At 52.0% G+C, this 26,964-nt stretch overlaps 2 protein-coding genes across 20 annotated transcripts; one reads left to right on the plus strand and one right to left on the minus strand.

Moving 5' to 3' along the window:
• Window positions 1-371: 371 nt before the first annotated feature.
• On the minus strand, window positions 372-788 carry LOC112914015 (large ribosomal subunit protein eL31-like). Its single transcript, XM_072746514.1, has one exon. The coding sequence runs from the start codon at window positions 771-773 to the stop codon at window positions 396-398; it is 378 nt and encodes a 125-aa protein (XP_072602615.1). The 5' UTR covers window positions 774-788; the 3' UTR covers window positions 372-395.
• A 1,666-nt stretch (window positions 789-2,454) lies between these two features.
• On the plus strand, window positions 2,455-26,664 carry TJAP1 (tight junction associated protein 1). 19 transcript variants are annotated; one of them, XM_025990968.2, is made up of 11 exons: window positions 2,480-2,571; window positions 3,067-3,164; window positions 18,982-19,079; window positions 19,774-19,899; window positions 21,748-21,776; window positions 22,527-22,688; window positions 22,932-22,998; window positions 23,222-23,251; window positions 23,959-24,066; window positions 24,175-24,258; window positions 24,913-26,664. In XM_025990968.2, the coding sequence occupies exons 3-11, from the start codon at window positions 19,077-19,079 to the stop codon at window positions 25,993-25,995; spliced, it is 1,692 nt and encodes a 563-aa protein (XP_025846753.1). In that variant the 5' UTR covers window positions 2,480-2,571; window positions 3,067-3,164; window positions 18,982-19,076; the 3' UTR covers window positions 25,996-26,664. The 19 variants fall into 19 exon arrangements, with proteins under 19 accessions (XP_072588755.1, XP_025846753.1, XP_072588724.1 ...); XM_072732640.1 differs by lacking the exon at window positions 23,222-23,251 and adding an exon at window positions 12,102-12,236 and having other exon boundaries at window positions 2,516-2,571; window positions 18,982-19,135; XM_025990972.2 differs by having other exon boundaries at window positions 2,516-2,571; window positions 18,982-19,135.
• The last annotated feature ends 300 nt before the right edge of the window (window positions 26,665-26,964 follow it).

Below are 26,964 nucleotides of genomic sequence, written 5' to 3' on the forward strand. Positions count from 1 at the left end.
TCTGAAATGTTGATGAGCTGTGGAGGGGAGAAGGACAGTCGAGCAGATGGAATTCCTGGACAATTGTTCCAGCTGTCACCAGAGAGGACAAGCAGTAGGGAGCATTGGATAATTTACAGAGGAACAGATGCTAAGGCTTCTCTGGAACCATCTGGCCAAAAGAGAGGCCTGGGCTAGGGGTGGATGTTGTCTTTTAGATCTGAGTAAACTTTGGCCTCCAGCCCCCTGTTCCAATCCCCTCTGCCTGAATTGTGGCTTTCCCAGGAGGGCTCTGCTTCCTGAGTACCCACCTCAGAGTTCCACCTGGCTCTTATTCTACTCCTTTCTTTCTTTCTTTCTTTTTTTTTTTTTTTTTTTTTTTTTGCAGTTTTATACGTTTATTTGACAATCAGCGATTAGTTTTCATCCACATTAACAGTCTGTAGATTTTTGAAAGTGGTGACAGGTACGTAGGTAACCAGCATGTAGAGCTTGTTTGGTGAATCTTCATCCTCGTTACGTTTTCTGGACAACCACACACGGATAGGGTATGGAACACTCCTTATTCCTTTGGCCCAGACAGCTTTGTTGAGCCTGGTGTCAATGCGCACATCTGGAGTTCCCATCTCCTTCATGGCAAATTTCTGGATCTCTTTGAGTGCCCGAGGGGCATGCTTCTTGAAACCCACTCCATGGATACGTTTGTGAATGTTGATGGTGTATTCCCTGGTCACTACCTCGTTGATGGCAGAATGGCCCTTCTTCTTCTTGCCACCCTTCTTTGCGGGAGCCATTCTGCCGGGCCCTAGTTGGAAAGGCTACTCCTTCCTTTTTGAGCGTGGCTTCTGTCTTTGCTACCATTCCTGATAGGGTCAACTGTGACCTTGGGGACCTGTAACTTCCACCTATGCATTCCCCTATTTTGTAGTGTTTTCAACCTCTCCCCCCCACCACTATATTCAAAATTCTCTCTATCACTCATCTCTGTGCCATTTATTCGTTGAATAAACGTTTATTAAGCACCTACTATGCCTTCCATTGTTTTAGACAGTGGGGATACAGTGATGAATGAGAAAAAGTCCTAGATCTCTGGAGTTTCCACTATAGGTGGGAAATGGTCAATAAGCAACTATCAGATAGTGATGAGTGCTGTAAAAAGAAACATTAAAGCAGGGTAAGAGTGAGTTACTGGAGATGCTGTTTTAGAGTGGCCAGGGAAGGCTTCTCTACGGCTGTGACATTGAGTAGAGACTCTAATGGAAGTGAATACGTGGAGGAACATTCCAGGCACAGGGAAAAGCAACCCTAAAAGCCCTGAGTATGCTTAGTGCATTGGAGGGTGCCAGGCTATTTATTCATTAAGCAATTACTGTGTGCCAGGCACCTCCTAGGGAATATGAACATGGAATCAGACACAGTTTTTGCCCTGAAGGAGCAGCAGCTTAATGAGGGATGAACCATTTATTTTTTATTTTTATTTTATTTATGATAGTCACAGAGAGGGAGAGAGAGAGAGGCAGAGAAGCAGGCTCCATGCACAGGGAGCCCGCCGTGGGATTCGATCCCAGGTCTCCAGGATCGCGCCCTGGGCCAAAGGCAGGCGTCAAACCGCTGCGCCACCCAGGGATCCCGAGGGATGAACCATTTAAATAATTATAGCAGGGCAGCCCTGGTGTCTCAGCGGTTTAGCGCCGCCTTCAGCCCGGGGCGTGATCCTGGAGACCTGAGATCGAGTCCCGCATCGGGCTCCCTGCATGGGGCCTGCTTCTCCTTCTCCCTCTGCCTGTGTCTCTCCCTTTCTCTCTCTCTCATTCTCTCTCTCTCTCTGTGTGTGTCTCTCATGAATAAATAAATAACTCTTTAAAAATATATATAGCATAGATTAGCTACAATGAAGTTATGTGCAAGTAATGCTAGAGATGCCCAGCAATGAAGTTATGTGCAAGATTGGGCTAGAGATGCCCAGCAAAAGGAGCACCAAGTCCAGTCTTGGGTCCTGGGGAAGACTTTCCGGAGGAGGTGACAATTTGAGCTGAGGGCTGAAGGAGGCAGAGAATTTATTATAAAAGGGGAGGAGAGGGCTTGGACATTTTGAGGGTTGGTGGCCTGAATATACAGGACAATTAGGAACCTGAAATCTCCAAGAGAGGTGGAAAATTAGTCTGGTGAAGGTGGAAGAGGGTGAGTCATTCGGACTTACCCGTGCAAGCCGAAAAACTGTTTTTATCCTTTGGATGATGGGGAACAAGTGCTAGCACTATTCCACTATATTTTTGTGTACATATGGTTGGTTTTTTGTTGTTGTTTTGTTTTGTTTTAGTACCAGAATCTTTTCTCAGCCTTCCCTCTATTGCCCTGCCCCTGCCACCTCCTTCCTTCTCTAACCGCCAGGCCTCCAAACCCTGCTTCTTAGGACATCCCCATCTTTCCTCCTCACCCAGTGCCCTAATTCCCCAACCCGAAACCACGCCCCCTAGCCACGCCCCCGATGACGCGCGGCGCCCGGTGCGTGGGGATTCCCGCGGCCCTGGCCACTACCCGGCCTGCCCCGCGGCAAGATGGCGGCGTGAAGGCAGCGGGCAGCGGCAGAAAGTTTGTTGTGGGATTGGAGTAGTCGGGCCGGGAGACTAGAGTTGGGGGGGATCGTGGGGACACTAACGCAGAGTAGGGGCGGGGAGGAGGGACTAGCTCCGGGGTTAAGAAGAGGAAATGGGATGTTGGAATTTGGAGGCGGAGAGAAAAAAAGAGGGAGATGGAGCAGAGCGGAGGGGAGGGGGCCTAGGATCCAGCGGCGGCCTTGGGGAGGGGTCCGGGGCGGGGCAAGCAGAAGTAGGTGTGCAGACCCGGGAGAAGCAGTCACAAATTGGAGGGGAATTTCTAAGCCAAATGTAAAGAAACCTGGAGCTTGTGGCCGAGGCCCGAGTGTACTGGGCCGGTAGGAAAGAGGTCTTTCCCGTAGAGGAGGAGAGTGGGGAAGAGAGACCTGGAGAATGCTGGACAGGCTTGGTATGGAGGGAACTATAAAGCCAGTTCTCCAGACTTACATCAGCTTTTCCAGAGTTCCTATAGCATCTGCCCCAATTTCAGCTGAAGACTCAGGGGCCCCGGGGACTGGAAGAAATCACAGTGCCTGCTTGGAAAGAAGAAGAGGTAGCGATTTGCCCGAGCTCTCAACCCCAGAGCGGGTAAGGTGGCTCCACTGACAGGCTGGCATGCTCCCGGCAAGCAGTATGAATGGGCTCAGAGTGATACCGAGAGTCAAGTAGTATGAAAAGGGCTCTTTTCTATGGAGGTTGCCCTTTGCCTGTGGTCTGTTAGTGTTCTGTTTAGATTGTACACTGATTTTTAAGAATTGGGTGTAGCATTGAACCTTGTATGCCTTCACCTGTGCAAATGAACATGGTCAAGGACCTAGAGATCAGGCTGAAAGTACTTTAACACATCCCTGTCACAAGCAGTTTCCTACATGCTCACTGTATCTTTTCTGATCTCCCCATCATATCTTAAGTTTGGCATCCTACCTGAAGTAGAGATTGGTGGGTGACAGATCGGAGGGGGAGTCATGAGGAAAAAGTCTCCTTGTGTTCTGTCACCAACTCCTGAATTTACTCTTGCAGCAGGTCTACTTCTTTTGATCTTTCTTTGGGTAAGAAAAGCTCATGTATTCCTTTGGGTTTGTGGATTTGGTGGGTAGGTGGGGTCAGTGGAGGAGGAAAAGCAGGTTGAGGTTAGGGAGAAGAAACCCAGGTCAGTTTATCAGTAAGGGGTCGAGTTGTCCGGTGTAAAGCTCTGGGATTGTTTATTGTATCACTGTCTGTACTTGAGATCCCTGATATGTGAGAACTGTTTTACAGTCTGGATCAGTGTGGTGATGGAAGGAAAGAATTGTAGAACTTTTCTGATAGCTTTCTTCTTTTCCCATGTATTCCCCCCATCAAACCACATTTAAAGAAAATCAGTTTCACTAGCTAGACTAAGCATGTCTTAAGAGATAGTGGATTTGAGGTTAGAGAAAAGGGAAGGGGTCTGGAGCCACAAAGTACAGTGAATATGGTCCTCACTTCCTTTGATGCCTTTCCAGAGTTCCTATAGCATCCCAAGCCAGAGTTGGGGGCAGGCTTTTTACAGAAGCTCATTTCATGACTGACATCTGCTCCATGATTAGATTGGGAGGTCTAGTTTGATCCAAGACTCCTCACTAACCATCTCTTGCTCCCTGTCTGTCCCCCTACAAAAGGCTTGCTGTAGACAGCCAACCCAAATCACCATTACTAGGCCAGCTTCAATACCTTCAGGTATCTGAAGAACCGATGTTATTTAGCTGTGACTCTAATAAAAGGTTGGGAGCTTTCTCTTTCTTCCTTTCTTTTTTTTTTTTTTTTTTTAAGATTTTATTTATTTATTCATGAGAGACACAGAGAGAGGCAGAGGGAGAAGCAGGCTCCATGCGGGGAGCCAGACGTGGGACTTGATCCCAGGTCTTCAGGATCACGCCCTGGGCCAAAGGCGGCACTAAACCGCTGAACCATCCAGGCTGCCCGAGCTTTCTCTTTCTGATAATTTGTGGATACTCCTTAGAGTTGTGATCAGCAAGGACAGTGTGGGGAGCACACAGAGAAGTTAAGATACTGACTCTGGAGCCAGAATTCCTAGTTCAAATCCTGGCTTTGCCCTTTGTAGCTTTGTGACCTTTGGAAATTGTAGAGTTCTCTGTGCCTCAGCTTTCTCATCAAATGGAGATGGTAAGAGTACTCATCTCATAAAGTTGTTGTGAGGGTTAAATAAGTTAATATATTAATGTATTTAGAACAGTGACTGACACTCCATACGTATTTGTTGTTGATCAGGTCTCAGCACAAACTTCTGCTTCACGATTGAACCTGGTGTCTCTCTATGGAGACCCTGTACTGGTTTGAGCTGCTGTCGTGATGTTAGAGAGATGAGGCACAGCTTTTGGATAGTAGAGATGTTGCATATAGTGAGAACATCTTCATGAAACTACTTAAAGTGATGTTAAAATGCCCATGATTTCCCGTTTGAAGTTGTGAAGTTTTAGAATTATCTTTGCTGTTGAGCTATAACAATAATAGTACTTATTGAGCACATTCTGTGTGTCTGGCACTGTTGTAAGTGCTTTAAATGTATTAACTAATTTAATTTTTATAACGACCCTGTGAAGCAAATACTTTTATTGTCCTCATTTTACAGATGAGTAAATAAGGGTGCAGAGAAGTTAATTTGCTCAAGGTAAAGGGCAGAGCTGGGATTTGAAACCAGACGATCTGGCTTCAGCAATTGAGCTTTTTTTTTTTTTTTTTTTTGACTTGGTATGAAGTTAACCCTTTATTAAATATGCCTAGTGGCAATTTGCATCTCTTGTTTGTCATGATGGTTAGATAGTAGTAAACTTTTTTGAGTTATTTTAAACATGTTTTAGGAGCTGAGATCTTCACAGCTGTCTCCTTCTGAGAGAAAAACTGGTTTAGGGACTGTGGGAGGGAGCCCTCTGCCACGTTAGCCAAATCTGGACTCTTTCTTCATGATTCAGCTTGGTAACTGCCCTTTGGAAAACCTTGGACCTGGGTTGGGTGAGCAGGCTGACCTGAGGGTCCACTCTTAGCATACCTTAAAAGGGTGTGTGTATCAGTGTAGACATAAATAAAAGGCTCATCTCTGACTTTGATTACGGACAGGAGCAGTTGAAGTAGCCATAGTGTTAAATTCATAGGCAATTTAATCTGGATGTCATTTATTTATTTATTTATTTATTTACCCATCTTAGTTTTAAAAATAGTAGGTAGCAAACTACTACAGAGAAAACAATAGGTGGCATTTTAAACAGTGCCGGCCCCTCAGCTTCAGAGGAAAGTGGAAAACTGATGTGCTTCTGCTGAAGCTCCTGTGGTGGAGGAAGGTCCTGACCGGTCCTGACGCAGTGCGCTGTCTCTTTAGCAAAGCTGGAGGCCTGTGTGTGCAGCCTTGGGGCAGAGGTGTGCCCTTGGTTTGATTGACTGGCTTTCCTTTGCCCTGCACTTAAGAATCACTCTTCCCCTCCTTCTGAGTCACGTCCTGTCTATTTAACACGCCCTCAGGGCCCATCTTTTTCTTTAGTAAATTACTCTCTGCCTGGCCAACTGAGTAGGCACGCGCCTGATGTCTGCCTGATATCTGACCAGAATTCAGAGGAATAGGGAGCTCAGGACTTAGGGCTTTTTCTGGGAATTCCGACCTAGCTCTTGGATCACCTTTTTCTACTTATTGTGGCATATATGAGATTTTGGGAGTTAGTCTCTGTCAGTGGCTGTTCCCCTCCACCATTAACTGAGGAGCGATATATGTCAGGATAATGTATTTTATTTCGATTTGTGCTGCAGTCAGCATGCCGGAACGTGTAATCTCCACAGAGTACACCTTTGTGTTTTGGTAGAAGTCCTCAGACTTCCTGGATTCTGGCCTCCTTTTAGCAAATGATTGAACTGCAGGGTGAAGGCTGATGGATTTGGAGGCGGTTCTCTGCCTTTACTGTTCTGGTTTTGTTGTTTTTGAAGTCCATTTCTTCTCTCTTTCTCTCTTTTTAAAAAAAGATTTCTGTATTTATTTATTCATGAGAGATAGAGAGAGAGGCAGAGACATAGGCAGAGGGAGAAGCAGGCTCCCCACAAGGAGCCTGATGCAGATCTCGATCCTGGAACATTGGGATCATATTCTGAGTCAAAGGCAAACGCTCAACCACTGAACCACCCAGGCATCCCTCCATTTCTTCTTTTAACACCCCTTATTTATGTGTAATCTTTGTGTCTAATCCCTTCACCGTTTCCTCACCACCATATTTTGAGTGCCAAGGACCTCTGGGAAACTAGGCCGTGGTTTCTCACCTGGATTCAACCTCTTAACAGCTCTGCGAACTTATTCTCTGGTTTCTGGGCCTTTACACATACCAGCCGTGCTGTCTGGAATGCACTCTCTCCTTCACCCTTTACCTCCCTCTTTGTCCTTTCTTTATTTCTTTGTAAGATTTTATTTTTAACTAATCTCTACACCCAATGTGGGGCTTGAGCCACAACCCCAAGATCAAGAGTTTCATGCTTGGGGTGCCTGAGTGGTTCAGTCAGTTAAGCGTCTGCCTTTGGCTTGGATCATGATCCCAGGCTCTCTTGAGCTCCAGCCCTGTTTCTGGCTCCCTGCTCAGCGGGAAGTCTGCTTCTCCCTCCCCCTGCTCTTGTGCCCTTGCTTATTCTCTCTCTCTCTCCCTCCCTCTCAAATAAATAAAATCTTTTTAAAAAATGCCTTGGCTTCTCCCCTGTTCAGGAGAGTCTACACTCTAGCTCAGCATGCAGAAAGGTTGTTTATACTCTGGCCCAAACTCAACCTTCTAGCCTGAGTTACTGTCACTCCACTTCATCTGCTCTGTGCTTCATTGCTCCTGAATTTCCCACTATTCCTGAACCTTTAGGGCCATCTATTTACTTTATTCTTTTTTGCTTGTGCATTTCCCTCTCCATGATGCTCACCTGTCTCTGAAACTCTGCTTATCCCCTAGGACCCAGCTCAATCTGTCACCTCCAGTAAGGAGTCTTCCCTGCTTTCCTTTCCTCCTCTCGGCACCCCCTAGCACTTTGTGGGGGCAGCCTCAGTTCCAGCACTTACCATATTATATGACAATTTCTCTGTTTACTTCTTGGCCTCTTTCACTGAGCTGACTGACCCTCTCCTGAAGAGGGACCCTGCCTAATCATGAGATGAGGGTTAGGGGTGTGGGGAGTTCACAGTAAGGTGAGCAGTGTGATAGAGTATGATTTTGGAGCGAGGCCAAGCTGGCTGAAATCTTGGTTCTGCCTCTTACCAGTTGTGTGACTTTGGACAAATTACTTAACTAGTAGGACTTTTGGTCTTGTCCCTTATAAAATGAGGGTGACAATATCTTTTTTTGTAGGAGTTTTGAGCATTTGAGATAATGAGTTCATGGCATGTAGCATGGTAACAGTTATGTGAAGGATACTCAGTTAATGTTTGTTTAATAAATGAATGCTATTCTGGAAAACACAATGGATAAGAAAAGGCTTTGTTTTATTCAAGCTGGAATAAGCCTTTTAGTTTCTGCCAGGTAGCCAGAAGCCTTTTTGAGGTGGGAGTAAAATTGGGAGAATCTTCTTATAATGAAGCAACATAAAAGATGAGGTCAGGGACATCATCCCTGAGTAGCCTATGCAAAGAGTTGATGTTTCTCCCCATCTTTTGTGTTGTCATGACTTGTCTGATGGATCGCCTTTATATGAGATTGGTGGTGACCTTGGTGGATATAGGTGGGGGTGTATAGGTGGTAGATTTGTAACGAAGTTAAAGCTGTGGATGACTGGATGGGGGTGTTTGAGGATTCATGTTCCCCTAGTTTTCTTAAGGGCTTTAAAGATCTTGTGTCACAGAATGGACTTAACTCAGATGTTCCCCAGAAATAGGGCTGGTAGCTGGGGGTTCACTGTCCATTCTTTGCCTTTTTGTTTTTAGTGTAGTTGATAGAGCACCAGTTCCCCCAAAACACCAACGAAATGTGTTTGGAATGTGTTTCTAGAAGTCTAGACCTCTTAATTGTATAATGCCAGTGGTGCTCAAATGCCAGTTTGAGTTTACAGTCCAGATGAGGAAGATATGTTTGAGTTTTTCAGAAGGCAGCCTCCTTGTCTGGTCCTTGAACCCCTGCCCCAGCCAGGTGCCTCTCCTCTAGGCTCTGAAAACATGTACCAAACTGTAATGCAGATGGCTGTTAACCTGTCCCTCCCCTACGCAGGGCAAGATCTTTTATCTCTGAAACCTTCTTAGGGGCTCTCCGTGGCAGGTGCTGAGCTATCCTGGTTACTGTGTGACCCAAACCGGTCCTTCCTTGAAATGAAAGCAGATAAGATCTATCTGGCAAAATCCTTTGAACTCTTAGGAAGCAAGGTCCTGCATAAACAAAAGGTGATAGTATTAGCAATAGCATTACCAATTATTGTCTAGAGTTGAGTTAATGTGGTTAAATGATCTTCCAGGTGCTTGGCTTTAGCTCTCTCCCTTTTTAGCCTTCTTATGTTCTTGTAACATATCCCTGAGTCAGCAGAAGAAGTTAAAAGCAGAAGTGAAGTACACACCGGTATATTTTCTTGCTAATCACCATCTTCTACAAAGTCTGGATGCTAGCATCCTCTTTGTTACTCATTAAGTTCCTTTTAGTGCCCCACAACCTGCTTGCTTTTCTGGCTGTATTGCTCATTTCTGTCTAGGTGTACTCCATGCTCACAGCCAGGAACTACTACAACCCTAGTAGTTAATGCCTAGACAAATCAAAAGGATGAGACTGGTGACTGAAAGTGACGTGATGGAGTTCTCCCTGGGTTCTACCCCTTGTCCCTCAATGTGGGAGCGCACATTGCAATGTGGCATATCTTTACCGATGGCATCTTGGCAGGGCTGGTGAACGGCATTGTATGTTCAGCAGATTTGAGAGGAGATTGGGTGAGCCAGCAGGACTGGGTTGTGTTGTGTATGCTTAGGCTTCAAAGGGGCTGAGTCTCCCGGACTGGCCATGAGTGTGAAAGTGGGACCTTTTCTTTGTTGGTTACTATCTCATAAGCGCCAGCTGTTTGTGAGGTGACGTTTGGAAGCTGTAAAGGACATGGCCGCCTATTTGTGCAGAGCTTCTGTGCTTTCCCAGTGAACTGTGGGGGAAGTGACCTGCCTGTTGGGAAGTCATTCTAGACTGCACTAGCCTCGCTGTGTGCTTCATTCAGCTAGCTTCACTCAGCTAATGGTAGGATAGCTGAATTTATCATTTGGGGTACTGAACAGTGGCCTCTGTGCATTCCCAGGTAAGCCCATGGGGGGGACTTCAGTCTCAGAAACCTTTGAGGGTCTTTACATCAGGGCAGAATCGTCAGGGCTTTCCTTTGGCTTGCTAGAGGAGGCCGTCTTCCATGCTTTGCACTGGGATCGGAAACAGGATTCTATCCCGGTTCTCTCTGTGCTCTTGAGCAAGTCACTTGTCTTCTCTGTCCTTTCAGAATGGGAGAACTCCACCTATTCTGTGGGCCTCATGAGGCCACAAGGATCAAAGGACATACAAGTAGAAGGGAAATGACTTCCGGGATGGTAAAGCACAGTGCAGATGGAAGGATTTTGTCCTGTTGTCCAGGAATTCTGTTTTCATCATAAGCATGATCTATGTCCTTGCATGAGAGACCAGGCATACAGAAACATACACAAAAGAAAAAGTAAAAACACCCTCCCTTTCTTCCCCCACTGGTCCTGTGTAAGCCCCTTTCCCAGAGACAGAGAACTACCCTGTATCCTTCGAATCATTTTTCTGTGCTTCTAGACATTCCTTATTATGTAGCTCTTGTAAAGTAAACACAACTCAGTAGTGGTTCATGCTGTTCTTCAGCTTGCTCTGTTCACCTAACAAGTCAGTTCAAGTAGCCCCAATTGGAGCCTCCTTCCCAGCTTAGAGGCTTCCTCTGGGGCTGGCTTCTTGGGAGGGATGCAGAATCTTTACTAGAAGTGAAGATAACGGCAGACATGCTGGTTATCTCTGAGGGATGGTTCTTCATCCTGAGATGAAGTTGTCTGGCAGGAGTGCCCTGACTGGGAATTGGGATGGTTATAAACACGGTGTGGGCATCATTGCTTCACCTCGTGCGTTTCTCCCTCCACCCTTCTGTTATCTATGGCTGGGAAGAGAGTAAACGTACCTGATTCTCAACTTCAACTTCTGTTTCAATGCAGAGACAGTCACTGATTTCTGAAACCTTGGATTACCTAGGTTACTTGCTGCCGTGTTTTGAAAGCAAACCAAACCTAGCTGGTGTTTTTCAGTTTTATTTGTGGGCGAGGATTCTGAAGGTAGCCTGTCAATGGCCTTGCCTTCTTACCAATCTAGGGAAGAGGTCAGAGCCTATAGAATAGTTGTTCTCTCTTCTAGGTGGTTATATCCCCCTCCTTAGTCAGGCCTTGGCCTTTTGAGCTCTGGGGCTGTTGTCAGTAATATGGGGAGCCCCAGGAGTAGGCAAATGGGAATGATTAACCTAGGTTTGGAAGAATGGCCAGGCTCATATGTGGTGCCAGGGTGGTCTCTGTTCTCTTCCCTCTGCCCTGAGTCATCTCATCATCCACAGGGCTTTCCAGACAAAAGAGGAATTTTTTTTTTTCCTTGCCCACATGCTGCCCTTCTCTATAAGCACAAGCAGTATTTGCTGCTACATTTGCTGTAGCTCCTCTGCTCTAGGGGTCACATCTTGTGGTGTTTCTGGACTTCACTACTGTGGCTCCATTTGCCTTGAGATTTCTAAGCTAGAGGTTGTCATTTCCCCTAGAGTGGTTCTGGAAGTGACAGGAAAGATTTTTTTCTGCTATTTCCTGGGCTTGCTGTGATGGGAACGCTAGCCTCTCTGGGCATTGCTCATTTTGAGTGGAGTAGTCGCTGCCAGAGTCTGAGGAGCCTGGCTGCAGCATGGCTTTCCTTTATCCTTACTCTTTGGGTTCCTCTGGGGCTAGCTCCCTGGGAAGCACCATCCCCCTGGCCTTTCAGAAACTGAAAGGTGGCAGTGTGCCACCCCTTCCCTTGGCTGGCCCAGCTCTGGGCCAGGTCATACACTGCCCCATTGTATTGTGCCTTCGATGCAGTTCTTGTTGCAGCCTCTGATCCCTGGGCCAGTTCTCTCCTGGCCCCTTGCCTTGGAGTCTGTGGGAGGTGGTGGGGTGGACTTTGCTGGCACAGACACGGGATGGGTGGCAGCTACAGCTGTGGCTGGCTTTGTTCTGACAACCCAGCTTTTGGAGCTATGGTGCAGCCTGGCAGCAGTGTCCAGGGAAAAGGCAAGACAGGAGAGCTGCACCTGGCAGCAGTGCCTCCTTCCACCACAGCTCTCCTCTCTTTTGGTTGACCAACCAGAGAGCCCTATTCCCTGGGGTCAGCCAGCTGGCCTTGCTGGTTGGCATGGGGTATGCTGCACTTCCACCTGGCATGATTTTTGGATGGGAGAAAGCCCCAGAGGGTCTAGTAATAAGTCTGGAGGAGCTTCCCCTTCTGAAGAGCGCAGTGTGTTCCCTCAGGCATCTTGCAGTTTGGCATTCCTTCTGCTCTCTCTTTGCAGCTCCAGAGTTGGGCTGCTCTCAACCAAGCTGTCTGTTTATATGGAGTGGCTGAAGGGCATCTGCCATGAGTCTGTCGCTAACGCTAACCGTGCTAACCAGGAGAGCTGGCTGGTTGGGGAGAAGACACTAACCCTGTGAGTCTGATGTGGGCCAGCTAACTTGCCCTGGCGGTACCACCAGCAGTGCCTCTGTCACACACGCCCTCACCCCCAGCCTGGCTGCCTCCTCCCCTTAGCTTACCTCATGCCTCCTCTGTGCTCTTATCCTTATGCTGTCTGTCCATCTTCCCGTCTCCTTGCTGGGGTGGTGGTGGGGGGGGGGGCAGGAGGGAATGTGCCCCCTCTAAGGCAAGGGGAGGGGATTTCCTGTACACAGACACCTGCCCATCTGCCAGCCTGCTGCTGGCCTCTGCCAACTCCACATTCCCCTCAGTCAGTATCTCATTCTCTACCCCTCAGCTGCCTCATCCCTTAAAACAGTTGGATAGAGGTTCTGTTCAGTCTTCTTTAAGCATTATAGAGTGAGAATATTTTGCAGTTTCCATGCTCTGTTTCACACCTCTGAGGCAGATGGAGCTAGAGTGGGAGGGGAGTTTTCTTCTCAACTGGATAGTTGCTTCCTTTTGTCACGTGGGGAAGATTGAATGGTGTTCCCATTATTCTCACTCCAGGATAATAATTTAGGATCAACTGCAAGGTTCTCTTCAAGGTAGGGGATTTGAGGAAAACTGTCCTGGCTGTGAGAAGCTCCCTGGGCAGAGAGTGAAGCTGAAAGCTATAGTCCAGAACCAGGTATTCACCCGAGATGTAGCTCATGGCACCTGTTGCTCTAGTAAGTGGAGTGGGTGGAGTTTGGCCCCCCACCGCCTTCCACGTGTGGAGCTTCAGATGGACTTTAGCCGAGAAGACCTGGAAGGGCAACCTCAGTCAGAGCAGGGAGGACACAGCTTTGGACTCCCCAGTGGGCCTGGGAGAGGCCTTGGTCTCAGATTGGGAGCCTGGTGAACAGCCTGCCATGGAGAAGCTCCCACCAGACTCCCATCTTCTTCCAGGGTTGGATAGGAGAAGGGGGCTTTGGGGATAGGAGGAAGGCCAATTGCTCGGGGCTTGCTGGTGTTCTGCACAGGTAACTCCTTAGCCACCTTTCTGGCTCCAGCCTCTGGAGGCGGTGCCTACAGGGTAGGCTGGGTGGGGGAACTTGGGACTTGAGAGCCCTCTGGGTGGGCTTTGTTTCTCTTGGACCAGGAGGAAGACACAGGGAGCTTCCTGCTAGTCTGGGGTGGGAATGTGTAAAAGTGAGAGGGTGTAGGGGCTGCATGGATGTGTAGGGACCCTGAGTCGGGAGTAGCAAGCTGGAGTCCCTGGTTACTGGGCTCTGACCAGGAAAACAAAAAGGGCCTGGAGTGGAGGGCTGGCTCCGGGCCACCCCCTACATTGCCCTGCCTTCGGTGAGGGCATGGGGACTGCTGTCAAGTGCTGGTTGATCCTGGGGACTTTCTGGCCCTCCCTTTGTTTAGGGGGAGGTTGCTTGGGTCATCATCAATTGTTGTCTTTAGCCCCTTTGTTCCTGTCCAGTGTTTGCTTGAGTGAGAGGCCAGCTGCATAGTCTTCGGATATTTGCTCAGGTGGGAGCCAGATGAGCTCTCGAAGGTCCCCAGCACTAGCTTGGGAGTCCTCAGGATTACTCTGGGGCAGAATAATTCCTAGCCATTTTGGTTTTTAAAAACCTGTCAGTGGATTCTGCTTAGAGCAGGCAGAGGGCCAGGTCAGGGCCGCAGGCAGCTTGTCCCAAGAGGGTGAGGTTGTATTTGCCCAGAGGGGTAGTAGGCATGGCTGTTGGAGGGGCAGCAGGGCTGGTCTGGGCACAGACTGGCATCTTCCAGCCTAGTCATCGGCCCAGAGCAGAGCCTGCTCAGGCCCCACCCCATGCTCTGCTGGCTGCCTGCCTGCCACGCGCCCAGGATTGCTAAGGGCTTTGCTCATGTACCTCAGGAACAGCTGCATGCCGGAAACCGGGGGCTGGTAGCAAAGCAGGAGGGGCATTGGGTGGGGGGCGATGTGGGCAGGGCTGAACCCAGCCAGCTTGGGTGGGATGGGCTCAATGTGCTGAAGGACTCAAGGTGGAGAGGGGCTGTATTAATGGGGGGTAGAGGTCCTTGTGGACAATCTCTTGGGCCTCCACTGGATTACCTGGCTAAAGGACTGGCCTTTGCAGGGTGGTAGTTTGTGTTTCTTTGGCCTCAGTTGGATGCAGACCCTGAATTTCAGAAGCTTGAGAAGCAGCCAGATTTGTATGGCAGGAGGGTGCCCTGCCCCCACGAAGCGCTGCTTCTTCCAGACCTGTAGAATTCAGAGACTCTTTATCTAGGGCTTAGAGCTGAGGATGAGCTCAGAGGAGGCACTGGTCACTGTGTGATCAGACATTCATGTTTTAGCACTGAGGCTTTAGGAAGGGCCTGTGTTTGTTTTTGTTCCTTGTGTCTTGCTGAGTTCCACAGGGCGGCGGGGGGGGGGGGGGGGTGGGGGGGTGGGGGGGGGTGGGGGGGTAGGGGGTGAGGGTGGGGGGGGTTGGGGGTGCATTAAGGCAGCATAAAACACAGCTGGAGTGTTCTGGAAAAGGGCTGGTTTCCTTTCATTCTCGAAACAGTAGTGATTGCTAATTGAGTGATTCTATTTGACTTTCTTCAGGTGAATTATGAAGGAGAGCCTTAATGATTTTTGTCGCGATTTGTGGCCCATCCCTGACAGTCCCTCACTTGCTTGAGTCAGTGATAGCTGTGAGTAGAAAGGCCTGTCAGTAGGTTCAGAAATGGTCTGAACTCACCTACACTATTGGGGCCATCATTTCTTACAGAGTGTGAGTGATGTGGGGAGCAGGGGAAGCATTTGGTCTTCCCAGGGCAAGGCAAGTGAACTGGGGAGGGTGGAGTGAGGTAGTAGTGCAGAACTGGGGCAGCTGAAGGAGACCTTCCTTGGGGTAGGCTGAAGTTTGAAAAGTCAAAGAGCCACACTCCTGTCTCCTTCAGCAGGGGGAGAGCTGGGTGCTTGGACTTCCTCTCCTGCACCTTTGACTTTGCCCTTGGACAGACCCAACAGAAAAGATGGCAGAAGGAAGTGAGAGGGTGCCCTGGCTCTTGGGCTCGAACCTTCTTGCTGTTACCTACCTTCGGGTGTTGCAGAGAGTGGGAGGAAGGATATGGTTTGGAGAAAATCAGGATTCTGAAGGTTTCTCCTTACCCTGCTCCATCTCTAGCAACGGTGACCCCTGACCATGGTGGAAGGCCCTGGTCACATCCGGGCTTTAGCCACAGAAGGGAGCAGGTGTGAGTCCAATCTCCTGGTTAAAGAGGGAGGCTGGGCAAATTTTTGGTCCTCTGATTAAAGGTGACTGCCTAGTCAATGTCTAGCACACATTTTTCCTTATATCTGCCTCTGACCATCCTCTGCTCAGCTGTTCAGTGGGTTCACGGTGCAGGTTTGCTGTGCGTGCTGAGTCCCATTTCTAATGAAAGTAGACTTTGTTCTCTGGAGGCAGCTAATCGTGCCCCATGGGCTGTAATCAGGGGAAGGTATTTCATACAAGGCAGGCGGCAACAGGCGGCCTGCACTGACTGGTGGATTGCAACATGGCAATTAGGAAGCTCTCACCCCCCTCTCCCTCTACCCCAGCAGAGCTGGCTGAGGCTCTCCTCACTGAGTTTGAGTGAGTGAGGAATGAATGCTATGCTGAGCAGGAAGTGGGAGGCGGGAGGCGGGGCTCAGTGGAGTGGGGGCCTTGAGGAGAGCACTTTCCCTTCTCACTGCTGTTGGGGTGTTTCCTTCAGCATTGCCTGAAGGGCCCCGGACCAGACTGGGTTAGCCAGAGGTTTTCACCTGGGCCTCAGCCTTGGCTCCTAGCGCACAGCTGTTCTGGTAGTGCACATGACCACATCCTGAGCTCTCTTCAAGCCTCAGTTCCTTGAAGCTCTGGGAGTCTGGGATTCTTCTCTGTCAATTTGTAGACCTCCCAAAAGACCATTTTCTTGGAGGTGCCCTGTAGCCAGCTTAGCAGCCAGAGGCCAAGAGACCCCAAAGGCTGCTCGCTTGTTTATCATGGCCCATATCCCATTCTGAGTTATCCAGCTGCTTTTTCCCGGGGACTTCCTCTTCTTGACACGGGGTTGGGAGTCCCCTTGGGCTGAAACACTCCAATGCAACATGGGAATCTCTGGGTGAAGGAGACATGGCCAGTGGAGGCCGCACCTGGTGGCTAGGTCTTCCCAGTGGGACTGCTCTGCTGTCTTGCAGCTCACCTTTTATCTTCTCCTGGCTGTGGGCCTGGCATCCTGCTGCTTCTTGCTTTGTTCTCCAGTGCACCTGGCATTGCTTTCACACTCCAGGGTCTGTCCTTCCGTGCTGAACTTCCAGTCAAGGACAGTGGCTTGTCAGGCCCATTGCATTCCTATGTAGTGCTAGAATTGGGTGCCGCCCCCCCCCCCCAACACATCATCATGGGCTGGATCTAGGGCACTTAGCACATTTCAGGAGTTGGAGCTAGGGCCTCAACATGTACTAGTATTTATGGACGTGGGGCAGGGAGTAGAGTGAGACGGACTGCCTGCCCTTCACGGGCTTGTGTTGAGAACATTGCAGGCTCCCTAGCAGACTCTCCCTAGTAGGCACCACCTTCTGCTTCCCCAGTTGGGAGTGGCTCCCCTCCTTGTGGCTCTGATGTATATGAAAAGAGTAGACTCTGGCCAGGAGAGATAACTGCCTGCCATTACCAGCACCATTCATCCTGGAGTGTCCGTGTTTGTAGTACTTCCCCTGTCTCCCTGCCAGCCACTTCCACACTGTCCCCTCAGCAGGCCAGGCTCTCTGGCCAGGAAAGCCCTGGGAGTATGTGCTGTGAGGCCAGGGAGTGGAGACTTGAGATCAAGATGAGGCAGGATGTGTGACAAGTAGAGCTAGGGCTGCGGGGCATGGGGCGAAGGCCACTCTCCTTCCAGGGAGGATCCTGATACCTGAGCACTCAGTATGCTCTCTGCCCGCCCTCCTGCCACCCATTCAGCTGTCCTGGTGCCTAGAGGACAGAGTGGGTATTGGCAGGATAGGGCTGAGGAAGAAAAGAGGCTGGCAGTCAAGGGGGTCCACAACAGGGCTTGCAGGGAGAGGGGACTAATGGGGGGAGGAGAAGGGGAAGGGAGCAGGCTCAACTGGGAGCACCCCTGGGTTTTGCAGCGGTTCTTGACTGCCTGTGTGTCTTACTTTGAGTCTCTCGCTGTCCCCTTTTCTAACTCATATACTCTGTACTTTAGCCTCTGAGTATCAGCATCCAGCTATCCAGGCTGGCTTGGGACTTTCTCTCCCCCAGGCCATGGGAGCTCCCACCCTGGGGCCCTCAGGAGGGGTAGCCCCAGGGAACCTGCGGGGGTGACTTGTTTGCTCCCCCACACCCCAGGAATGTGCTGTCCTTTTGGGCCCGCCCGGATTCCTGTGCAGGGAGTCAGCTCCACACAGCACGCTGCATGTGCCCTGTGGGGACATGTCCGCCTCACCATCAAAGGGGTGGAGGTTGGCGGCTCGTGCCTGCTGCCATGCCCCAGCTCCCCCCAGAACTCCAAGCCAGAGAGAGACCAGGCTGCCCAGACAGGAGGGAGGCCACTCCTGCTTCCCCGCCCTCCCTACCCCCTCACCATTCTTCCTGCCTCAGGCTCTGTTGGAATGTGACAGGAGTCGTGGCTAGGGCATGTCCCGACAGCGGGTACACATGCTTTAGCCCGTAAGGCTTCCCTCAGCCCCCAGTTCTATTAGGAGGATGGTGGTGGTGGTGGCGGCGGGCGGCAGCAGCAGCAGGGGCAGGATTGTTTATGCCCAAGCCACCTAAGGTTACTGCCTCCATTGGTCCCTGTGGTGACTGCTGCCCCCATGCTGCAGCCAAGCTTATTACAGGTGGGGGCAGAGCTCAGCGCTCCCAAGAACCTGCAGGGGATCTCGCAGGTCACTCAATCCAGGCACCTCTGTGTCAAAGAGTAACCAGTGCAGGACTTAGCCTGGGCCACACAGTGTGTCAGAAGTAGCATAGCCTAGATAGAGCCCAGTGTCTCAGCTCCCCAGACTCAGGCTTTCTTAGCCTGGGTGCAGTCAACATTGTATGCTGCTAATTCATCGTTGGGGGGGCTGTACTGTGCGTGATGGGATGTTTAGCAGCATCCCCGGCCTCTACCCACTAGATACCACTAGCTCTTCCCACCGTTGTAACAGCCATTCATACATGGGCAGGTATCTGGAAGGGGGTAAGTGAGGGAGGTGGGGGCTACAGAATCAAGCTTGTTGAGATTGCTCAGTCATTCCTCTGCTGCTTTTTCAGATTTTACTCTCCTGGACCTACCCTTCCTCGTTGCAGATGGTTTACAACCATTACACATAGTAGTCCTTTTTGGCTCCTGGAAACATTGCTAGGATTCTCTCCCAGCATCTTCTCAGTCTCTATTAGGCCTTTTTCTGGTGTTCTCTTCTGCAAGCTGTGTTCCCCAAATCTTTTAGTTTCCAGACTCTGAGAGGCCTGGGTGATGAATAGGACAGATGTGGGGTAGGATAGGGATAAGACAAGACCAGACCTATTCCAGAATCAGGCATGTGGTAAGTGGAGACCATGAACACATACAAGACATATGTGTGTTCTCTGGGCCTGTGACAGTGCTCTCATGGAGAAAGGAGCCCAGTGCTTTCTGTCCTCTCCCGCCTCCACTGCTTACCCGAGATCCCCTGCTCCATGACTTTTCTGCCTATATCTCCCTGGGGGACCTTCCACTTCTTGGACTGGGTAGGCTGGCCTGTGGCACTGACGGACCCGCAGCTGACAACCTAGTTTCCACTTTCTTCCCTTCTCTGGTTTCAGGAGCTATTGGCTAGAGGAAGTGGAGGGGCTGTGGGATGCGGAGAGCCGAGGGCTAACTCCAGGACAGCGGAACAGAGAGAGCTGCCGACAGTCAGATGGTATGTCCCTGTGAGGCCTGCACCCCGCCTTGGCTCCCTTCCAGAGAAGCTGGCAGGTGAGGGGGCAGGCAGGTGGCCCCTTTTGGTGGGGGGCTGATGAAAAGAGAGTGGTGGAGGCCAGGGAGGCTTGGCGTTCCCCACGTGGAGCCTGGGTTGAGGGAGCATCCTCAGACCCTTACTTTCTGGTTACTGGTTTATTTATTGTGGGGGTTTTCTTGAGCTCACGCTTATGGAACGTTTCCTCAGTGCCAGGTAACTGAGGTTAGTGGCTTATGTAATCTTCGCAGTAGGTCTGTGAAATTGGTGCTCTCCTCATCCCCAGTTTGGAGTTGAAGAAACTGATGCAGATGGAACAGTTTTTCCCTCTGAGGCATTTTTGTAAGCCCACAAAGGCGAGCATTGGGCTGCTCTCAAATACCTTGTCCCACTCCTAGGCTGTGTCCCTTCTTCTTGGTACTCAGGCCATGGGTCCTGCCTTTCCCACCCACCTGGTCACATTGGGCCCTTGTCCCCTCCCACACTCCCCTGATAGTGCTGATACACCAGGGTCCAGGTTTCTAATGACCCCAGCAATGGCCCAGGCCTGTGTGCGTCCCAGTGGCTCCTACGTATATCCCTTTTACTGTCCTTTTTCCCTAAGGCCAAAGGCCTCTTGCCCATGTCTCTGAACCTCCTCCTTCCTTGCTCCCCACAGCAGGCTGAGGAGCTCTCACCTCCCAGAATGACCAGTGCAGCCTCGGCTAAGAAACCGTACCGTAAGGCACCACCTGAGCATCGGGAGTTGCGGCTGGAGGTTCCAGGATCCCGGCTGGAGCAGGAGGTCAGAAGACCCCTACTCTTACCCTGGCTGGCAGATGCAGGCCCCTGAGGCCGGGTGTCTGACTGACTCTTCTCACTGACTCTTCTGAGGGGACTTCTGGGCCGGATGCTGGCATTCTCATAGATGCTTGGGATCTCCTGGCTCCAGCACTGCTGGCCAGGCCAATGTAGGTTTGTTTATAGGACAGCTGTGGGCACATATTCCTATGGCAGTTGTGAAGAACCCGGAGTCTTCACAACTCAACAGAAATGACGCCAGGCAGTATTTTTCTTCCTGCAAGAGGCAGCCCACCAGGCTGAGGGGTCCTCATTCTGGAGCCCAGGATTCTGTGGAGAAAGTGGTGCTTCGGCTTCTTCCTACTAGACCAGCTGTTCTTTGCTGTCCCTGGAAGTCCAGCCCTTCCTCCAGCTTTGCCTTTTTGGGCTAATGTTTGTTTGTTTGTTTGTTTATTTATTTTGGGCTAATGCTTATTAAGTGCATGCTCCCTGCCAGGAACTGTGTTAGGTTCTTAGGAGGTCTTTTTCAGGCAACTGAAAGATTCTCCAGAGGTGCCTGGGTGGCTCAGTTGGTTAAGTGTCTGCCTTTGGCTCAGGTCATGATCCTGGGGTCCTGGGATCAAGCACCAAGTCTGGCTCCCTGCTCAGTGGGGCACCTGCTTCTGCCTCTCCCACTCTCCCCGCTTGTGTTCTCTCTGTCAGATAAATAAATAGAAATCTTAAAAAAAAAAAAAAAAAAAAGATTCTCCAAATTGGCTGTCCTCCCCCATTCGGCTTCATCTCAGGAGGAAACGAGTATTGTAGTTGACCTGGCTGCTGTGTTCCCACTGTGTTGCCACACACATTGCACGTTTACAGAAATTGAGAGATCCTCTGTGCCTGCTGAGCATCAGGCATACCATGGCCTGCTTTGGTCCAATTCAGGGCAGGAATGCCGTGACTTGCCCATTTTCAGTTCAGGGAACTGAATAGTCAATAAAAAGGCCAGGTATTGTGCTGGTGTCACCCTGGGGGGCATTCCCTTGGTTTTGTAGATGAGGACACTAAGGTTCAGCAAGGTTAGTATGAGCAGAGTGTGGTAGGATGGGAGCAGATCCAGGTGTCACTGGTTCCACAGTCCTAGTCTGGGCCACCCACCTCATTTTCCTGCCTGTGATTGGCATTCTGAAGCAGTTGGCTCCATTTGGAGTGGGCCTCTTGACATTTCCCTGCTTTGTGGCTCTTGGACCATGACCAGTGTGGGGGCTTGAGCAGGATGGGGTGGGAGGTTCACAGCAGGACAGGGCTAAGACACGTCACTCCTCACAGTCCAGACTAGTCCAGAGGCTCTCCTTCATCCATGTTCTTGTTCCTTCTGAGGCTCTGTAAGGCCTGATTCTGACCCATCTTTCCTCCTGGGACCAGGAGGGCTTTGTTAGAGTTCAGAACCCTACTGTAGCTTTCTTGATGACTTCACTTCTCTGGAAGTCTCTGCCATGTCTACAGGGCCCACTAGGAGCCCAGTGAACAGCTGAGAGGCTTTCTTTACCCCTGGGAGATGGAGCATGGGTACCAGAACTCATTTGCAACTTGCTCTAGAATTATGAGAAGGGTTGGAAGTGGTGTGGGTAAAGGTGAATGTTAGAAGGGATTCTCGAACCTTCTGGTTGGCATGGGAGAGTAATCTAGGCTTGTCCAGGCATTACTGGATTGCCTCCATCTCTACGGGGCCCACTTCCATGACATTGTTTGGGCATCAGACATGGCCCTTTCCAGGGCTTTTTTGGAGGGCGGGCAGGCAGGGTGGGCAGGCAGGGTGGGCCAGGGGTCGGTTTAGGGCTGAGCCTCAAGCTTCCGTTCTTTTTATGCCCAGGAGCCCCTGACTGATGCGGAGAGGATGAAGTGAGTATTTGCTGACAAGAGCCTGCCCCACCTTGCCTCAGTACTCCCTCTTAGCTCCAGGCAAGGCTGTTGGTACAGTTGGGCTTTTCACTGGATTAGGTAGAAGTAAAAGTTGGGTTGGGGTATTTAGGGACTCTGGGGGGAGGTTTGATGTGGATATTCCTTCTGGAGAGAGTTTTTGTTCCATGGGCTCCAAGAGAACCTGGAACCAAGGAGGTAGGTGCTCTGAGAGGCCTGCCCTTGTCAAAGAGCCCTTCCCCAGCTCTGGCCCTCCTGTGCTGCCTGCCTCCCTGCGCCCCTTTCTATCAGCCACAGGAGGCCTTTGGAGAGGAGGGCAGTGCTGGGCTGGATTTCCAAGACATTAATAATGGAGCAGCCTGATTGTGCAGTGGGGAAACAGGAGCTAGAGGGCCTGGTGGCCGGCTGCTTTAGGCTGTAACCAGAGACAGCCTGGGAAGTCTTACCCCCCACAGCAGTTGTTTTCTCATTCTTTTGGGGGGTGGGGGTGGGGGTGGATTCTCCTGTCCCCTTTGCTCTCCCCACCCCCACCCCCACCAAGTTAGGCTGTTAGGCTGTTAGGCTCATGGAATCTGCTGCCCCAGATTCGGGCTCCTTCTCAGGGAGTTCCTTGCCCCCCAGTTGTTTGTGCTCATGTCATTCCCTCCTTCTTCCTGAGGCCAGCCTGGGGTCCCAGGGCTGGCCCGTCTTCACTCTGATGCCCCTCTGCCCTTGATCCTCCCCCACCCCCAGGCTTTTGCAGCAGGAGAATGAGGAGCTCCGCAGGCGCCTGGCCTCGGCCACCAGACGCACTGAGGCCCTGGAGCGCGAGCTGGAGATTGGGCAGGACTGCTTGGAGCTGGAGCTGGGTCAGAGCCGTGAGGAGCTGGACAAGTTTAAGGACAAGTTCCGCAGGTGTGGAAACAAGAGGCTAGTTACACACGCACACATCTCCCTGTTCCTAGGAGGTTAGCCGGAAGGGGCCTCAGAGATCATCTGATTCTGATGGGGGAATGAAAGCTCTGGGAGGAGGATGACCTGCCCCCCCCCCCCCACCTCACCCCAGGTGGCACCTGGGTTGGGGAGGGCTGAGATAGGGCTAAGGAGGGGCAGGAGAGCAGATCATGACCCAGGGATCTGCTGGGTGTTCCTCCCCAGGCTTCAGAATAGCTACACGGCCTCTCAGAGGACCAACCAGGAGCTGGAGGACAAGCTGCACACGCTGGTAATCTGTCAGGGGTGGGGGGTAGTTGGGCTGGTACTGTGCTCCCAGTGTAGCAGGGGGTGGGGACTTGCCTGGGGAGTGCCACCGCGCCCCTGGGGCTTGGGGAGGGGGCAGGGGACTGCAGTGTGCCACACAGTCAGGACTGTCTTAGTGCTCACACTGTTTCTCTTCTCTCCTGTCTTCCCCTCACGCTGCTGCCGCCGTTGCCGCCCTCTCCTGTCAGGCCTCTCTTAGCCACAGCTGGATCTTTGCAGTTGCGTCTGAGTTTGTGTGTTTTCTCCCTTACCCTGGCCTCCTCCTCAGCTGGGATCTGGGGCTGCTGGGGCCCCAGCCCTTTCCCTCTGCCCACTGCTGTCCTCTTCCTTACATGAGGCACGGCACGTTAGGTACGTGCCTCCCTCCCAGGGCACAGTTGCAGAGCCTGCCCTCGGCTCAGGCAGAGGTACAGGTTGATGTCACTGCTGAATACTCACAGCTTCTCAGCTGGGGTGGCAACAAGCCCAAGCCGAGTAGGGGGAGGGGAGCCCCAGTCCCTCAACAGAAGAGCCATGAGCCTGTTGCTCCTTCCTGGTTCCACTAGATGATCTCACAGGTGCCCCCAGCTACCACTTGGCCTCACCCCTCCTCCCTCTTCTAGCTTGAGCCTGGAAAGTACTCCACTCAAAGCCTTCAGCCCCTGGGTTTGCACACTTACTCCTCCTAAGGTCCAGCTGCCTGGCCTGCTATGTAGAGCCTCTGGGTGGGCAGCTGTCGTACCGCCTCTGTCTTAGGTGTTCAGAAAAGCCCCCACCCCACCACCAGCCCAGAAAACAGGAGAGGTGGCTGGCCTCCTCTGTCTGTCCATTGTCTGTCTATTCTGTCTGCCTTGGCTGCCCCAGCACCCGTGGCTTCCTGTGTCTCTGGGCTGGGAGGAAGGTCGGCTGGTGTGTGGGTGAGGTTCACACAAGTTTTGTGCCTCAGATTAAGAAGGCCGAGATGGATAGGAAGACACTGGACTGGGAGATCGTGGAGCTGACCAATAAGCTGCTGGATGCCAAGAACACCATCAACAAGCTGGAGGAGCTCAATGTACGTGTGCCATGGGGGGGCCCGTGCCTGCTGCTGGCTGTGCCCTGGCCTGGCCCTGCTGCCAGGGTGAGTGAGGGGGTGGCTGGTGACCCTCGCCTCTGTGTGCAGGAGCGGTACCGGCTGGACTGCAACCTGGCTGTGCAGCTCCTCAAGTGCAACAAGTCCCACTTCCGCAACCACAAGTTCGCTGATGTGAGCAGAACACCCTCCCTGCGATGCTAGCCCTGCCTCCTTAGGACTCCTCTAACTTGGGTTTTTATACCTCACTCTGTCCTCCTGCCTTAACTCCCACTTTCTGCTTTGCCTTTCCCTTGCATGCATGTCTCAAGTCCGTCAACTCTGCCACTGTCACCAGGGCTGGTATTTCTGGAACAGGAAGGGAGAGAGGCGCTCAATTTTGGGATCCCATGAAGGAAGGTGGGGGTGGCAGTCAGCCCTAAGAATATGGAGGAGTCAGCCTCCTCACCTCGGCAGGCAAACTCTAGCCTCAGGCCCAAAGCTAGTGGGGTCTGTAGGAGCAGAGAGGGCCTCCCGAAGCTGCTGGCCAGTACGGATCCTCACATTTCTGTTTGGTTTGGGCAGAAGCCACTGCTGAGATGGGGGTGGAGATGGGAGTTTGAGAGGGCCTGGGCCTTAGTGCTCTGGGAGCAAATGCTGGCTGTGTTCCTCAGAATCTTCCAAGTTGTTTCACCCCTGCTGAGCCTCAGTTTGTGAAACGAGGCTGTCCCCTGGCATGGAGTGAGACCAGCGCGCGGTGCTGGGCACACATTGCTGCTTGTGTGTGGTAGCCATTTCTGAGGTAGGGAGTACTCATATTCCTCCTCCCTTCTCCCACTTTTACCCCAGCTACCCTGTGAGCTACAGGACATGGTTCGGAAACATCTGCACAGTGGTCAAGAAGCCGCCAGCCTGGGCCCCGCTGCTAGCCTGGCACCGGGGGCTGTGGTACCCACGTCGGTCATTGCCCGAGTGTTAGAGAAGCCAGAGTCTCTCCTGCTCAATTCAGCCCAGTCGGGCAGTGCCGGGCGCCCCTTGGCCGAGGATGTCTTTGTGCACGTGGACATGAGTGGGGGTGGCTCGGGTGACTCAGCTGGTCCCCCGGCCCTGGGCAGCCCCACCCCACAACCGAATGGAGAATGCCGCTCTCTGGGCACTGCTGGGGCTTCCCCAGAGGAGGAGTTAGCCCTGCCAACCTTTGAGAAGCTGAGCCCCTACCCCACCCCGTCTCCACCACACCCGCTATATCCTGGCCGCAAGGTAATAGAGTTCTCTGAGGATAAGGTGCGAATCCCCCGCAACAGCCCCCTGCCCAACTGCACGTACGCTACCCGCCAGGCTATTTCCTTGAGCCTGGTGGAGGAGGGCAGTGAGCGGGCCCGCCCCAGCCCAGTGCCCAGCAGCCCTGCCTCGGCCCAGGCCTCGCCCCACCGTGAACCCAGCCCCCTCCCCCCAGCACTCCACGCCCCTGCCAGCTCTGAGGAGGACCTGCTAGCTAGCTGGCAGCGGGCATTCGTGGACCGCACTCCACCTCCAGCTGCCGTGGCCCAGCGCACAGCCTTTGGACGGGACGCACTCCCTGACCTGCAGCGCCATTTTGCTCTTAGCCCCACTGACAGAGAAGAGGAGGTTTTGGCACCTTCCCCACCTGGTGAGAGTGGGCTTTTGCTGCCAATGGAAGCGGACTCTGGCCTTCCCAGGGAGGAAGAAGAGCTGAACCTGCCCATCAGCCCTGAGGAAGAATGCCAGAGTCTGCTGCCCAGTGACAGTGGCGCCGAGGAGGGCTCAGTCCCTTCTCAGGCTTCGGGCAGGGCCTGGGCACTCCCCAGCTCCAGCCGCCCCCAGCGCAGCCCCAAGAGGATGGGGGTACACCACCTGCACCGCAAGGACAGCCTGACCCAGGCCCAGGAGCAGGGCAACCTGCTCAACTAGGGCCCCTGTTGCCTTCCTGCCACTGCTGCACAGGGCCCCCTGGAGACCCCACCCCAGCACTCCCCCCCTCAGGCCTGCACTGCTCTCTGCCCCTCTGCAGGGAGGGTCAGGTGGTGGCTACCCCAGGCCTTTAACTGCATCCACTGACTGGTACCAGCTTGCCTCATGGCTTTCCCCTTTTTCTTGGAGTATTTACTCCCCAAAGGTAACATGCAGCTGGGGCTCAAGACCCTTCGTCAGCCCAAATTGGGCTGTTGGGGCCCTGAGGGGTCTGTTACATCAGTGTTTATCTTCCATCCCCCTTTCATACTCAGATTGTTTTCTTGTTTCTTTGTTTTTCCAGGGGTGGGAGGGGGATGTTGTTGGGATTATTAACCTCTAATTTCTATTTTCTGCCTGCTTTCCTCTCCCCTCAAGTCCTCTGTATGAGCTGTTGCCTTCAAGGGGCCCTTGGGGGATGAGGGAGAGGACTCACTCAGGGCTCGCCTCCGCTGTGTCCATCCTCCCTCTGGAAGGGAGGAGAGGGAGGGCCTCAAGGGCCTCACGCTGGGCTCTGGGTGAGGCCTGGCCCCCTCCCAACCTTGGCTCTAGACTGTTACTCCCAGCTTTGGGATGTTTTCACATCGATGACTATTTTAAAATTAAAACTATTTTACTGACATGGCCTAATTTGTCTCTTAATGATTTTCCTTGTGCAGTCTTCTCCCCATTCTTGAAAATTCCCAGTCCTAGCCCAGTTCTGGTCTTCGCTAGTGAGTGTCCCCTGCCCCGCTCTGCCTGGGGTGTCTGTGGCCACAGAGCATCAGGCAGTGGGAGAAGTGCACCTTAAGTAACCTCAGCAGGGCCCCCTGACTCTCTTTGAGGTAGGATCCAGCCCAGCTCCGGAGCTGGGCTCTTTACCTTAGCTATCTATGATCCTTCTGGGGGCCTGTGTAGGGGGTCATCAGCCCAGAATCCCAGGTCCTACAA

This window comes from Vulpes vulpes, chromosome 1 (assembly GCF_048418805.1).
Source record: "Vulpes vulpes isolate BD-2025 chromosome 1, VulVul3, whole genome shotgun sequence".
Lineage (NCBI taxonomy): Eukaryota > Metazoa > Chordata > Mammalia > Carnivora > Canidae > Vulpes > Vulpes vulpes.

Coding starts and splice junctions, on each gene's coding strand:
- LOC112914015 (XM_072746514.1), bottom strand. CDS start 773: ATGGCTCCCGCAAAGAAGGGTGGCAAGAAGAAGAAGGGCCATTCTGCC.
- TJAP1 (XM_025990966.2), top strand. CDS start 2,970: ATGCTGGACAGGCTTGGTATGGAGGGAACTATAAAGCCAGTTCTCCAG. Junction 21,777..22,526: donor ACTGATGCGGAGAGGATGAA/GTGAGTATTTGC, acceptor CCCCACCCCCAG/GCTTTTGCAGCAGGAGAATG. Junction 24,067..24,174: donor ACAAGCTGGAGGAGCTCAAT/GTACGTGTGCCA, acceptor CTCTGTGTGCAG/GAGCGGTACCGGCTGGACTG.